We start from the raw sequence: 13,234 nt of genomic DNA, 5'->3' as shown, positions 1-13,234 counted from the left end.
ACAGGCTTACCTTGGATGGCTGCTGGTCAGCGGCGCAGCGGGGCTAAGGCAGACTCCCTGCCTCTCCTGGCACAGCGCTGCACCCCAGAAGCGGCCAGCAGGTCTGGCTCCTAGGCAGGGGGGCCAGGAGACTTTGCACGCTGCTCTTACCCACAGACACCGCCCCCGCAGCTCCCATTGGCTGTGGTTCCTGGCCAATGGAAGTGCAGAGCCGGTGCTTGGGGTGGGGGCAGCACGGAGAGCCCCGTGGCTCCCCCCCCCGGCCTAGGAGACAGATCTGTTGGCAGCGCAGTGCTAGGACAGGTAGGGACTATCCTACCTTAGACCTGCAGCACCACCAACTGGACTTTTAAAGGCCCGGTCAGCGGTACTGACTGGAGCTGCCGGAGTCCCTTTTCGACTGGGCTTTCCAGTTGAAAACTGGACACCTGGCAACCCTACATGCAGAGTTTGAGTAGCTTCCTGCTCCCCATTGTGGAGTTACTCTCCAAAGACACCCTAGGGGCAACCAGCAGTCAGGGAGTCCCTGACAGCATGGCTGCTAAAGAAGCTGTGGTTCTAAAGGGGCTGCAGAGAGCAGGAAGAGGAAGAGGGGCAAGTGTCCTACACATGAATGCTCCATGCCTCTAATAGATCCCCAGAGATTATCTGGTTTAGTAGGTGCAGCTCATGTGACCTCTTCCTAGGAGGAAGGTTAGAGCCCTCTGCCCATATGGAAGAATTTGAAGGGAAGTTTGGTTCCTATAGCAAATCAGTGACAGAGCCAGGAATATAATCTGGGGATCCTAACACCTTTTCTCACTCTTTAACCAATAAACCTTTAAATTGCCAAGAGGATGCCCTTAGCTACTAACACCAAAGTATGAAAGAAGGAGAAATTTATCTAAAAAGCCAACCGACTTTTCACTCCTACATCTCCTGTTCAGGCTTCCCTCCAGCATGAGGAACTGTGAAGATGATGGAAGAGGCTGAAATAAAGTTGCTGGTTATCAGTAGCCAGTCTTCATGTCTGAGATGAAGTTCTAATCAGTAGCTTTTCATAGAAGTTGCCCCATTTGTGCTTTGTAGAAGTAGGACAAATCATCTTTGCTGTTACTTTCTATTTGCCATATTATAATTATGATGATAATAATAGTTCATGTAACAGACCCTACTTATTTAGTTTTACTTTAATCAGCAAAGTCATATTTCAATCAGGGTATGTGTATACAAACCTTACTTATCGGAGCAGTTCCACTAAAATCAATAGGATTGTTTATGTAATTAAGAGCTGCAGGATTTCATTCCAAATTGGTGAAGTGCAACTCTGTGTAATAGTTTAATAGTGTAGATATAATGCAAACCTGCATCTCCTCACTTTGAGTGCTCATATTAATTAACATAGTGCTTTAGGTCCTTTAACTCTGCCACTTTGGAGGATGACAGCACTTGTAAGCTCTAGACTTACTGTAATAGTGGTATCAGCTAGTTGTGAGGAGCAAAGATCAGTCTTTAAATTGTACTTTTTGTAGGTTTGATTAACAAACATTAATTCCTTTTAAATGATACTCTAACTACAAGATTAAAACACGGTAGTGAACTTTCAAGTGGTAGTCTAGTGCAAATGTCAGGTTCAGAATCACTTATGTATGCAGTTTCTTAAAATAGAATCAATGAGGGAAATAATAAGCTAATGCTCTGAATCACACTCTGGTGTTCACAGGGTGCTGGCAAGTACAGTAGCCTCAATGCACAAGGCAAATAAATGCTCATCTTGACTTGACATATTTCTGTCAGGCTTATTCATTTTTATAGCAAAAGGAGTTCTCGCAGAACAGCTGAGGTGTTGCTGAATTTTTCCACAGGGATCATTGCTGCAAAGCCTTGAATACATATGGGTGGTTTAAAAATAATATAGTAAAGTTTCTTTATGGTGGATTTTAACTATAAAAGAGCTTCTCAGAGAAGGGAATTGTTTTTAAAACAACAACAACAACTTTCGTTTAACTGAGAAATGACAAATGAGGGACTTCCTCAGTGTTTAAGGCAATGCAGTAAGAATTGTAATCTACGTAATATATTTTCACATAAATATGAGAAATTTTACTGTACAACACATGTTAGCATTTTGTATGCATTTTGAGATCATTAGCATCTATGGCTACTTTTTATGTTGTTTGTACTACATGTCAGTAACACAACGCGCTAACAAAACTACCATCATAGATTTTAATGTTGATTACGAAAACTTAATTGGGAGAAAAGTTTCCTGCAGCTGCACTGTTTTTAGAACCTCACTTGAAGTCAGTGGGAGCTCCATGTGCACATAGCAGCTGTATGCTCTATCCCTTCATTAACATGTGTTTGAGAAACGTAATTCCAGTGCTTTTAGAAACTTTCTTTCACACGCACAATGTTAGCTCTGGTAGTAATTTTACATCAATAGATGCTGTGGCCCAAGAGTTGATTATTTTAATCCACTTTCCACCACTGCTACATGCTGTATAGCTTTTTGTTGTTGTTGGGCATAACTAACTTACTGCTTGGTTTTTTTAACATACTGCCCTAGGTCCTCAATCAAACTTATAGCCATTCACTATCATCCAGAATCTGGTACTCTCTCGGTGTTGTCAATCTCCCATTGTGGGTTGCCTATTATTTGTATTCTAGTAGTGCCCAGAGACCCCAGCTGAGACTGGAACCCTATCATGCTAGAACAGGGGTTCTCAAACTTCATTGCACTGTGACCCCCTTCTGACAACAAAAATTACTACATGACCTCAGGAGGGATGACCAAAGCCTGAGCCTACCTGAGCCCCACAACCCCAGGTGGGGGGACTAAAGACGAAGGGCTTCAGCCCCAGGTGGCGGGGGCCTGTAGCCTGAGCCCTGCCACCCAGCAAGTCTAATGCCAGCCTAATTAAAATAGGCTCACAACCCACTTTGGGGTCCCGACCCACAGTTTGAGAACCACTGTGCTAGAAGAATATTTAGGTAGGTCAGTTGTATTCAAGTTGGCAGGTTAGGTTGAAATTCATCCTAGGGTACTTAAGGAACTAGCTGAACAATCTCGGAACCATTAGCAATTATCTTTGAGGACTCTGAAAGGACAGATGAGGTCCTATATGACTAGAGAAAGGCAAACATAGAACCTGTCTTTAAAAAGAGGAGCAAAGAGGACCCAGGGAATTATAGACCAGTCAGACTCACGTTAATACCTGGAAAGATACTGGAACAAATTATTAAACAATCAGTTTGTAAGCATCTGGAGGAGAATAGGATTATAAGGAATAACCAGCATGGATTTGTCAAGAACAAATCACGCCAAACAAATGTGATTTCCTTCTTATTGGCCTAATGAATCAAGGGAAGCAGATGATGTGATATATCTTGATTTTCATAAGGCTTTTGACAGTCTTACACAACATTCTCATAAGCAAACTAGGGAAATGTGGTCAGCATGAAATTACTACCAGTGGGTGCACAACTGGTTGAAAGACCACATTAAAAGAGTAGTTATCAATAGTTCAATGTCAACCTGGAAAGGTGTATCTAATGGAATCCCGCAGGGGTCAAATGTGAGTCTGTTACTATTCAATATTTTAATTAATAACTTGGATAATGGAGTGGAGCGTATGCTTATAAAATTTGCAGATGACACCAAGCAGGGAGGGGTTGCAAGCACTTTGGAGGACATGACTAGAATTCAAAACGATCTGGACAAATTGGAGAATTGATCTGAATTCAACAAGATGAAATTCAATAAAGACAAGTTTAAAGTACTTCACTTAGGAAGGAAAAATCAAATACACAACTACAAAATGTGAAATAATTGGCTAGCCAGTAGTATTGCTGAGAAGGATCTGGCTGGTACTGTGGATCACAAATTGAATATAAGTCAACAATATGATGCAGATGAGAGAAAGTCTCATATTCTGGTATATTAACAGGGGTGTTACATGTAAGAGATGGGAGGTAATTGTCCCACTCTACTTGGCACTGGTGAGGCATCACCTGGAGTACTGTGGTGCCACGTTTTAATAAGGAGGTGGACACATTGGAGAGTCCAGAGGACAGGAACAAAAATGATAAAAGATTTAGAAAACCTGACCTATGTGGAAAGGTTGGAAAAAACTGGGCAGTCAGAGACTTAAGGTTGCCCCGAAGATGGGATTTCATCCCTGAACCATCTTGATAGTTATTGATGGACCTATCCTCTGTGAACTTATCTAGTTCATTTTTTAACCCAGTTATACTTTTGGCCATCACAACATCCCATGGTAATGAGTTCTATAGGTTAACTGTGTGTTGTGTGAAAAAGTACTTCCTCTTGTTTGTATTAAATCTGCTGCCCAGGCCTGCCTTCTTTATGTGTTATACTACAGTACACATCAGAAGCAGGACTCCCACTGCGTTTATCTGTTGTGTTGTCAACTTTTGAACTTTTGTATTTCATCTTTCAATTTGGTCCTGGAGTTTTTTTATGCTCCCTATTTAAGCATCTGAAGGACAATATAAATATTGACAGCTGTCACCACAGTGGGTGAGTATTGCAGGAACCCACATCCAGCAGTTCTATAGGAAACAGACTGCTTATGGGATGGGAAAATATCATAAATTGTTGGTGGGATATCACACTCATGAGTTTCAGGGTTTGGGGACCGTGCTCAACACTGGCAGCCTCAGTGTATTATTGATTTATAAGAAAATCTATAAAGCATTATCATTAAGATTTGTGACATGGAGAGAAAAACAGTGGAGCAGGGGTTGTTACTTTGTCCCCAACGCACCCTGTTGTGGCAAGGTGTTAGAGTACACATGCTACATACAGTAACAGCAAACTCTTTTCTGAAACTCTTGTAGAGGCTATACTAAAATTTAGTAAATTAGGACAGACAAAAAAATTTGAATGTCCTTGCCTTTGTCAGTTTGTCATAACGTAATTGTACCATAGATTTTTCTTTTTTTTGTACATTTAATATGCTTGAAGTTCCCAATGTCCTTTCCTTTCAGAGAAGCCTTTCATCTTTTTCATCCTCTTCTAGCTAAAAGTTACCTGCTGGTTTAAGCGGTCTTGATCACTTCTGACAGTAACGCCAACCAAGTTTCCTTAAAGATCCAATATATTTAAGGAGCTATAACTACAGCTAAAGCCTATCTAATGCACACTACAGAGTTGCCCCTCAAGGTGAGGTTGCACAGTTGAGCCCAAAGCGTATATATTCTGGGAGTAATTAGAAAAAATCAGTTGTGCTCTGTGAGAGGGGAGGAATAAAATGAGGGTTAGGGGCTGAAATGGGAAATGAACAATGCAGATCACAAAGCCAAAGATGTAGTGCAAGAGCACTGAAGACAAAACGTTCTCAGCCAAAGGGATTTGTCTGTGAAACAAACTTCCAGAGGAGAGTAGATGAATCCAGAATCTAACCGTCTTTAGGAAAACGTTCAAAACCTTCCTCTTTGAAAGGCTATTCAGCCTAAGACAGACACACCCTTCTATCCACCCCAAAAAAACTCATCCAAGCCCTCACCCTCTCCCAAGCAGAGTTTTGACCCCAAAAAGGTTAGAAGTGCCAGAGACTCCATGAAGTCCGCTTGGGAATTCACTACTGCTATCAATTTTATGAGGAAGGTGCTCAGATACTATGATGATTGGCAGTAGTATAAAATCCTAAAATAGATAGAAGTTAGCAATGCTGTTTTGGCCTTAAGAAGGTCACTTCATGACAAGGGTGTTGGAGCCTTCCCAAAAGTTGGGGGGGGCAATGGCCCCCACCCTTCCTCTTCTCCCCCTCCTCCCCCAAAGCCTGCCCATGTTCCTCCTCTTCTCTGGAGGCCCCACCCCCAGCCAAGCCAGAGTGGAGCCTGGGAGCCCGCCCTTCCTGCCCAGGGTGGGGCCAAAAGCAACCCCCTGCCTGTGTCCCCGCCCCCCACATAGAGCCACATGGGCAGCTATGAGGAGCTGGCGCGGAGTCACGGACTCTGCACCTGCCCTGGGCTGGGTGGGGACATGGGCTGGGGGCTGCTCTCGGCACCCAGGGTTGGTGCAAGGATATTTTGCGCCCTAGGCGAAACTTCCACCTTGCACCCCAGAGAGCTGCAGTAGCAAAGGGAGTGCTCAGAACCACGCAGCGCAGCCTCTCTGCAGAACTTTGCTCCACCAGGGAGCCGGGAGGTGAAGGGGGAGAGGGATTGTGAGGAGAGGCAGTGGTGGTTAGTACTTGTGCTGTTGATTACACATAAATCACCAAATTCAGGTGTCATGGTGGTGAGGAGCCCAGGCAGGCAATCACACACACACACACACACACACACACACACATACACGCCCCTCCCAGGAAGAATGCAGCCACAACAGCAGCGAGGCTGGGCTGGACACAAAGCGGGATGGAGTGCAGCACCCTGGCGGAGAGAGGGGAAGCCTGCGGTGAGGCACAGGGACCTCAGCAGCTTGTTCGCTTTGGAGAGGCTCTTCACCGCATGTTGGGGAGCTCCAGGCAGGAATGGGGGTGGCACAGAAGCGCTGCTGGAATGGAGAGAAGCAGCGTACCGGGGGAGGAAAGGGCGGGGGACAGAGGCGCACCCTGGAGGGTCAGCCTTGCTTGCTCCACCTCTCCCCTTCTGACCCCACGTTCCCTGTCCCCTGCGTCCTCTCCCCCCTTCCTTCCATCGCTGTGTCGACTTCTCTTCTCCTACTCTCCAGTGTTTTCCTCCCTTGATCCCTCCCCAGGGACAAGGGAAGTGCCTGGGAAATGCAACTGAGGCAGGTCACCGGAGAGCCAGCCCCGCTTGCCTGTGAGAAGATGCGCCCTGCCTTGAGTCCAGGGCACGGGCTTGTGATAAAGTGCGAGCAGCCATGCCTTGCCGTGGCCCTCTCCCCGGCAGAGAGAGGCTGGAAGTTTCCCGTGGGGGTGATTCCCAAGCCCTCTGATTCTGGCTCCTTGACTTATTTGCCCCAGGCAGAGGTTTTCCCTGGCAGGAGAACGGAACAAAGATGAACCCTCCTTGTGTGCATGGCTGGGTTGCCATGAGGCAACCTCCGCACAGAATGGGACTGAGCTGCCCAATGCAGTGTGTGGAAGAGACAGAGAGTGAGGAAGACCCAGGTACGGGGGAAGGCAGCTTGGGGAAAAGACCGAACTGCGCCCCTTCCCATTTTGGATGAAGCAAAAAACAATTTGGGGCACCGCTTTTTGGCGCCCCCAAATCTTGGCGCCCTAGGCAGCCGCCTAGTTTGCCTAGTGGTTACACCGGCCCTGTCGGCACCCCTGCACCACGGGCAGGTGGAGGGTCCGCACGGCTCCCTCAGCTTCTGGGGCTCCACCAGCTGCTGGCCTGGCCAGGGGGTGGGGCCTCACGGGGAAGAGGAGGGGAAGGGGGTGGGGTCTGCTGTGATGACAAGTGGATGGGCCAGGCCCGTCCATTTTCAAAAAGTGGGAGTGCGGTGGCCCCAGTTCTGGCATCACTGCTTCATGAACGCTTTTTAAAGGAAAAGGTAAATAGCTGTGCACAATGGGCCAGATTATCAAAGGCTCTCTAGAAATGTGCCTCTGATATTTGTGCCTTTTTTGTACAAGCAAAGCCACCAATTGCACTCTGTTTGCTGCACAAATATATATATATATATTTGCACATGTAAAAATTACAGATGTATTTTTGGGGGCAGCCCTATATGTTGGTGATAACTTAATTTCAACAGTTTTCATTGTGCATTTAAGAAACCTTTTAAAAATATTTTTAGCAAGATACAAGGACAGGTACTGTGCTATACAAAACAGTTGTAAGATCTATTTTAGAGTGAATAGAGAAGCAGTCACAGGTGGGACTCTTGTTAGGAAGCTTTAGATATTGTTTTTCAGCCTTTGTTTATGTGATATCTGTTCATTACATGGGATAAAAGTAGACCTAGGATCTATTTTTCACATTAGAAGTGTTAAATACATACCATGATGTGTGGGTGACTACCTTTCATTGAACAGACGCAGCATGTATCAGAGAATAAATGATCTTGGTGTGGACAGCTTTGTGTAAAGTGCATTTTCCTTGTTATAGAAACTTTTTACCAGCTGAAGAGCATATTGATTTTGCTGGATGCTCTTTGATAATATAGCAGGTGTGCTGTAGCTTTGTGACTGCTGAATTTGACACAACTCTAAATTCAAAGTGTGAATTTCAAACCTGTTCTGTAGTAGTTATCTAACAGCTAGCACCATTTCCAACATTCCCAGAGGAGTTCAAAGGCAAGACCTCCTCAGATTTAACAACATTTTATATTTATCATGGGGTTGAAGAGTTGAAGGTTGTCTGATCATATACAACAAAGCCACGCACAGATCAGATCTCATTCATTTGTTTAAAAAAAAAAAGTGTTAGAAACTCACAGGAATTGAAATACCTATCTTAACATGTTTAAAATGTTATGAGGAAAAGCTACACATATAAAATTCTAATCTGATTATAAAAAAAAAAAGTTACATAGAAATCAAGGGATCAGTACAAAAGACGCTCACCATTTTAGTTGGCTATTTCTTTGTTTCATTTACAGTATTTATGACTCAGGGCATGCCCAGGCTACATAGGGTGCAGCAGAAAGCTGCATCCACTTCTGCTCATGAGTGGCTAGAAAATGGTATAATTTATGTTTTCTGCATTTTTAAAAGCATTCTGACTAATTACACTGGTTAGAGGGCATTCTAGAGGTTCAAGAGTTCAAACCCACTGAGACAGCAATTTGTCTGGAGTATGCCTTTATTCTGATATATGGCATGATGTTAACTTATCAGCCTGTTTACTGAACATTATTTTTTTCAAAATAATAGTCTTGTATTGCTCTCCCGACTACTTATCTGTTCTGCATCACTGAAGCAGGGACACCAAATTACTCTGAGAGATCACACATTTTCTCTTCTCTTTTTTCTGTCTCTGTATCTTTCTTGAACTTGGATGTAAAATATAAATTTTAAAACATCTAGCTACTAAGAAGAGATGAATGATTCAAGCCTTGTATGAAGGCAGAAAAAATAAAGCTAACTAGTAAGAAAGAAATCTGTTTAAATATGCTGCTATACTGCCAACCTCAGATGGGACACTTCAATTTCCTATAAGTGCCAGAGCCCATCTCAGTTTGTTCAGCCAGTCATTCAAGCAGCAGAAGACGATTTGGGAAGAGGCAAAATATTAACCATGACACAAATACAATATGCAATTTAGGTGGCAGTAAAGATCATAGTGCTGTCTCCATGGTACATGGTACACAGCACAGATGGTCACTATACGGTCTCTTCCACGCTATTCCAGCTATTGTGCCTCATCCTGACTAATTCAGTCTACATGGCCCATTAAATCCCTGACCTCTGCTCAGACTCCCATTAAAGCTTCTAATTACTGCCAGTTTTGGCACAGTTTTTTCCACTATGAAAATCTGGGAATTGAGACCACTAAGCTCATTTCACATAGGCCATTGAACTGCCATCTGATGGTAATAACTCTTACTCAATAGTGACCCAGGCTGGGTTTGAGCCAGTGACCTAGGGAGATGGCAATATATCGTGCTACCAATCCTTAGAATCCTCTGCACCAGCACAAAATGGCTTCAAATGGGAAAGGAGAAAGCATCTAAATGTGTAAGTGTAATTAAGAAAAATACAAGTGGCTACAGGCTTATATTAGTAAGCGGAGGAAAAATTCATATAGAGTTAAATCTTGGCTGAAAATCATGATAGCAAGGCAATAGAAAAACACAGTCCTGTTTTTATTTTTTTGAACAAAGACATCAAAATGAGGATAATTAATCCAATTCTGCACTTTTTATATGGATAAACCTCCCATTGAGCTGAATGGAAATATTGCAGTTTTAAGCTCACATAAATCATATTTTAAAGAAAGTCATAGTAAAATTAAAATGTTGACTGGGGTTCAGTACATTCAATAAAACACATTTTAATAAAAAATCTTAAAAGAACAGATACCAGAAATGCTTAGTGCCTTCTAAAGCCTCAAGATAAAGGGGAGACATAATTAAAGAAAGACAAAAAGAACTTTGTGAAAATTAAAATTTGAGGATGCTGAACGTTTACTGTATTTTTTTAAAAAAAGGGGTTTTCAAAACAAACAGAACTTGAAACAAAAAAGAGAAAGTAAAACTTTTTCAGAGTAAAAATAAATTAAAAGTGAGGTCAGTGTGCACATACTCTCCCTCACACACATATATATCAAATATTGTATGCCTTTCACCTTCCCTTCATGTTCCATTCTCTCCTGTCTCTATTTTCATAATGGTACCTCTCTCTATTCCAGTCATCTTCCTGGTTATTTAAATGTGATTTTATTTCTGATCAAGATTTCTCACAATATTTCCGGCACCTGTTTTATCCCCCATGTTTTTCACACTTACTTACTTAAATCATTTCTCCTGGTTTGATCCGGCTCTGAAGAGTACAGAAACAATTTTCTGCCTCCTAAAAACAACCTTTCTCAACAGCCCACAGAAGGCCTTAAAGATACAGCTACTTTTATCTACCTTACTTGTCTACAATATTTTTCTCTCACCTACTTTCATTTTTGTAGCTTCTGCTGGTCAACAGAAGTCATTCTGCTTCAAGCTGTGTCACTGATTATATGATGAATTGTATATTTCAAATAGAAGAACATTGTTGTCACTCCTTGGTGTCATCTTGTGTTGAAGATAAATGTTATAACGATGGTTGGAACAAAGGTTTGGCTTTCTCTGATTTCTCTGATTTTTTACTTTTTTTCAGATTAAATTTGACAGTGATGGTGTCTGTGTTTGCTGTGAAATGCAGCATCAAACATCAGGCTGCAGCAACCTTGGAGAAACGCTGAAACTGAACCCGCTGCAGGAGTGTAATGTTGTGAGGCTGACTCTAAAGGTGGGGAGTAAAAAGGATTATCACTTTATTAGAATATAACACAGCAAGTGGATTTTGATAAAGGCATGTAGTGAAAGTTGTTTGTGCACTGTCAGCTGCTTACTTATTCATAACAAAGAGACTTAGCAGAAAATGAGAACCTGATCCTGCAAACATGAAATCAATAAAGCTACTCATGTGAGTAAAGTTACATGCTCACTTGTTTGTAGGATTGTTGCCTATATTTGTACAGCATAACCATTTTGTTAAAGGTTGAATATGCCCCAGGGTACACCTACAAAAATCTTATTGTAGGTTGAGGGCTTATAATTGTAATCTTGATGGTGCCATTTTGATTAAATGTTTTTTAAAATAATCCATATAAGAGAATAATTTAGAAAAAACAGATTATCCAAAACGTTTCTGTAAAAATCCTTCCGGTGTGAATTCCATATTTATTATTTCTGCTGTGTGGCTTTGAGAGCTCTGTATTCCCTGACTGTTCATATTAGAGAAAAATGTCTCACTAGGCACATGAAGAAATTACAGCTAATCAGGCAAACAACTGACAGTGATAACACACACCTTCTATAATTATGATTAGTAATGACTGTGGATTGCTGCAACAAAAAACAGCTGTTGTATGTACTCAGGGCTTTATTCTGCCTTTTGTTTGAAAATAAGCACCCCACTTGAAATAGTACATCTGTAACAGCATGTAGGCTCTCTCTACGCTGCCTTTTTTTAAAAAAAAATCTATCTTTCCACTATCACCACTTCAGCCCCATTGGTGGTAGCAGAGGTGGGAGCCCTGAAGTGGAAATTTTACCAAAGCTGACTAATCTTGTTCACAACAAGTCTAGAGAGCATAATAGGAAAAATGTCAGTGACTGCCAAAAACATTTTCCACATTAAAATGTGTGTGTGAGAGTATGTACGCATGCTCATACATGTGTGAATTTGGTTTTGAGTCAGTCTTTGTTTATGGTGCCTTTGATAAATATGGCCAGTGTTTAGTTATTATATATGTTGATTACTTTGGGCCTCTTTTATGTGTTTTTTCCAAACCATATGCCTCATTCTTATTGTCAATCCAGAATAAACTACCCAGCCATTTCAGCTGTGGATATAACACAAAGCAGTAACATATCTACAATTATATGTACTTGAGGAATAAACAGTTCTTCTTCGAGTGCTTGCTCATGTCCATTCCATATTAGGTGTACGTGCTCGCCACACACACCAGTGCTGGAAGTTTTCCCCTCGGTGGTATCCGTAGGGGACCGGCTCTTGCGCCCCCTGGAGCAGCGTGCATATGCTGCAGTATAAGGGGCACCACCAGCTCCCCACACCTTCCGTGTCTTATTGCCACCAGGGACGGTACTGGAACGTCTGCTGCTTCAGCTAGCATTGCGCTTCATTCAGTGTTTCTTTTGAACATTTCCCTGTAAAATAGTTGTACATAGTTAATAGTTCCCTTAGAATTAGTTCTAGTATAATTGGTCCCAGAACAGGATGGGGCATGCTCCAGTCCCCAGGCTTTAAGCCCTGCGATGGTTGTAAGCGACCTATGCTGATCAGCGACCCGCATGGTAGTTGTTTAAGGTGTCTAGGAGAAGGACACACAAGCAACAAGCATCACATCTGTGAATCCTTTAAACCCCAAACAAAAAAGGAGAGAGACATCCGTCTCAGGGCACTCCTGATGGAGTCGGCGCTGACCCCAGCACCAGAGCAGAGGTCCGACTTGGCCCCAAGCACCGCAGCATCGGTGCGGAGCGCCCCGCCGGTGCTGTCTACAAGCTGGCACCAGTCCCCCTCCCCAGCTCTGGCCAAGAAGTTGAAGAGAACCATGAGCGGAAGATCTCCCACTTTCCGTAAGGGAAAGGAGAGGGCTGGAGAGAGCCAAGACCTGTGCTTGACAGCTCAACACCTCCATCAGGGACTAAGGCCCCAGCTCAGGCCGAGCAGTCTAGCCCATCCTGTACCATGCCTGCCACACTGGACAGTGAAGAGGGACTTCATCATCTAGAGGTCTCATCAATACCCGAGGCACTGTAGGGAGTGCAGGAGATCCTGACACTACTAGTGCCACCCACACCGGCTCCGGTGGTACCCGGGTCCTGGGGTAAACCCACCTTGGGACCTTCCTGTATGTCCCCACCTCAGCAGCAGCACTCCCCTTCGTGGGGGAGGTCCCGCCAGCACTCACCTGCATGAAGCCGTCATTTCTCAGAAGCAAGGAGGCAGGCTTAGCAAAGCCCTTGTCAGTCTCTGGACCCTGTGCACCGACAGCGGGATTTGAGGCGCGGCTCGACAGTAACCTGGCGCAGACCTACGGAGGCACGCGCCCCTTGGCAAGAGCATCAAGACCTGCCCTTTCTATC

At 43.5% G+C, this 13,234-nt stretch overlaps 1 protein-coding gene across 1 annotated transcript in view; it reads left to right on the top strand.

Moving 5' to 3' along the window:
* ENTREP2 (endosomal transmembrane epsin interactor 2) overlaps window positions 1-13,234 on the top strand; it is a 130,979-nt gene that overhangs the window by 25,668 nt on the left and 92,077 nt on the right. The window contains exon 2 of the mRNA XM_077828974.1: window positions 10,737-10,868. Coding sequence (XP_077685100.1) covers window positions 10,737-10,868 — 132 coding nt within the window. The remainder of the gene's footprint in view (window positions 1-10,736; window positions 10,869-13,234) is intronic.

This window comes from Eretmochelys imbricata, chromosome 10 (genome assembly GCF_965152235.1).
Source record: "Eretmochelys imbricata isolate rEreImb1 chromosome 10, rEreImb1.hap1, whole genome shotgun sequence".
Classification (NCBI taxonomy): Eukaryota; Metazoa; Chordata; order Testudines; family Cheloniidae; genus Eretmochelys; species Eretmochelys imbricata.
Note: the sequence above shows the minus strand (reverse complement) of the source record. Positions and strands in the feature narration are given on the sequence as shown.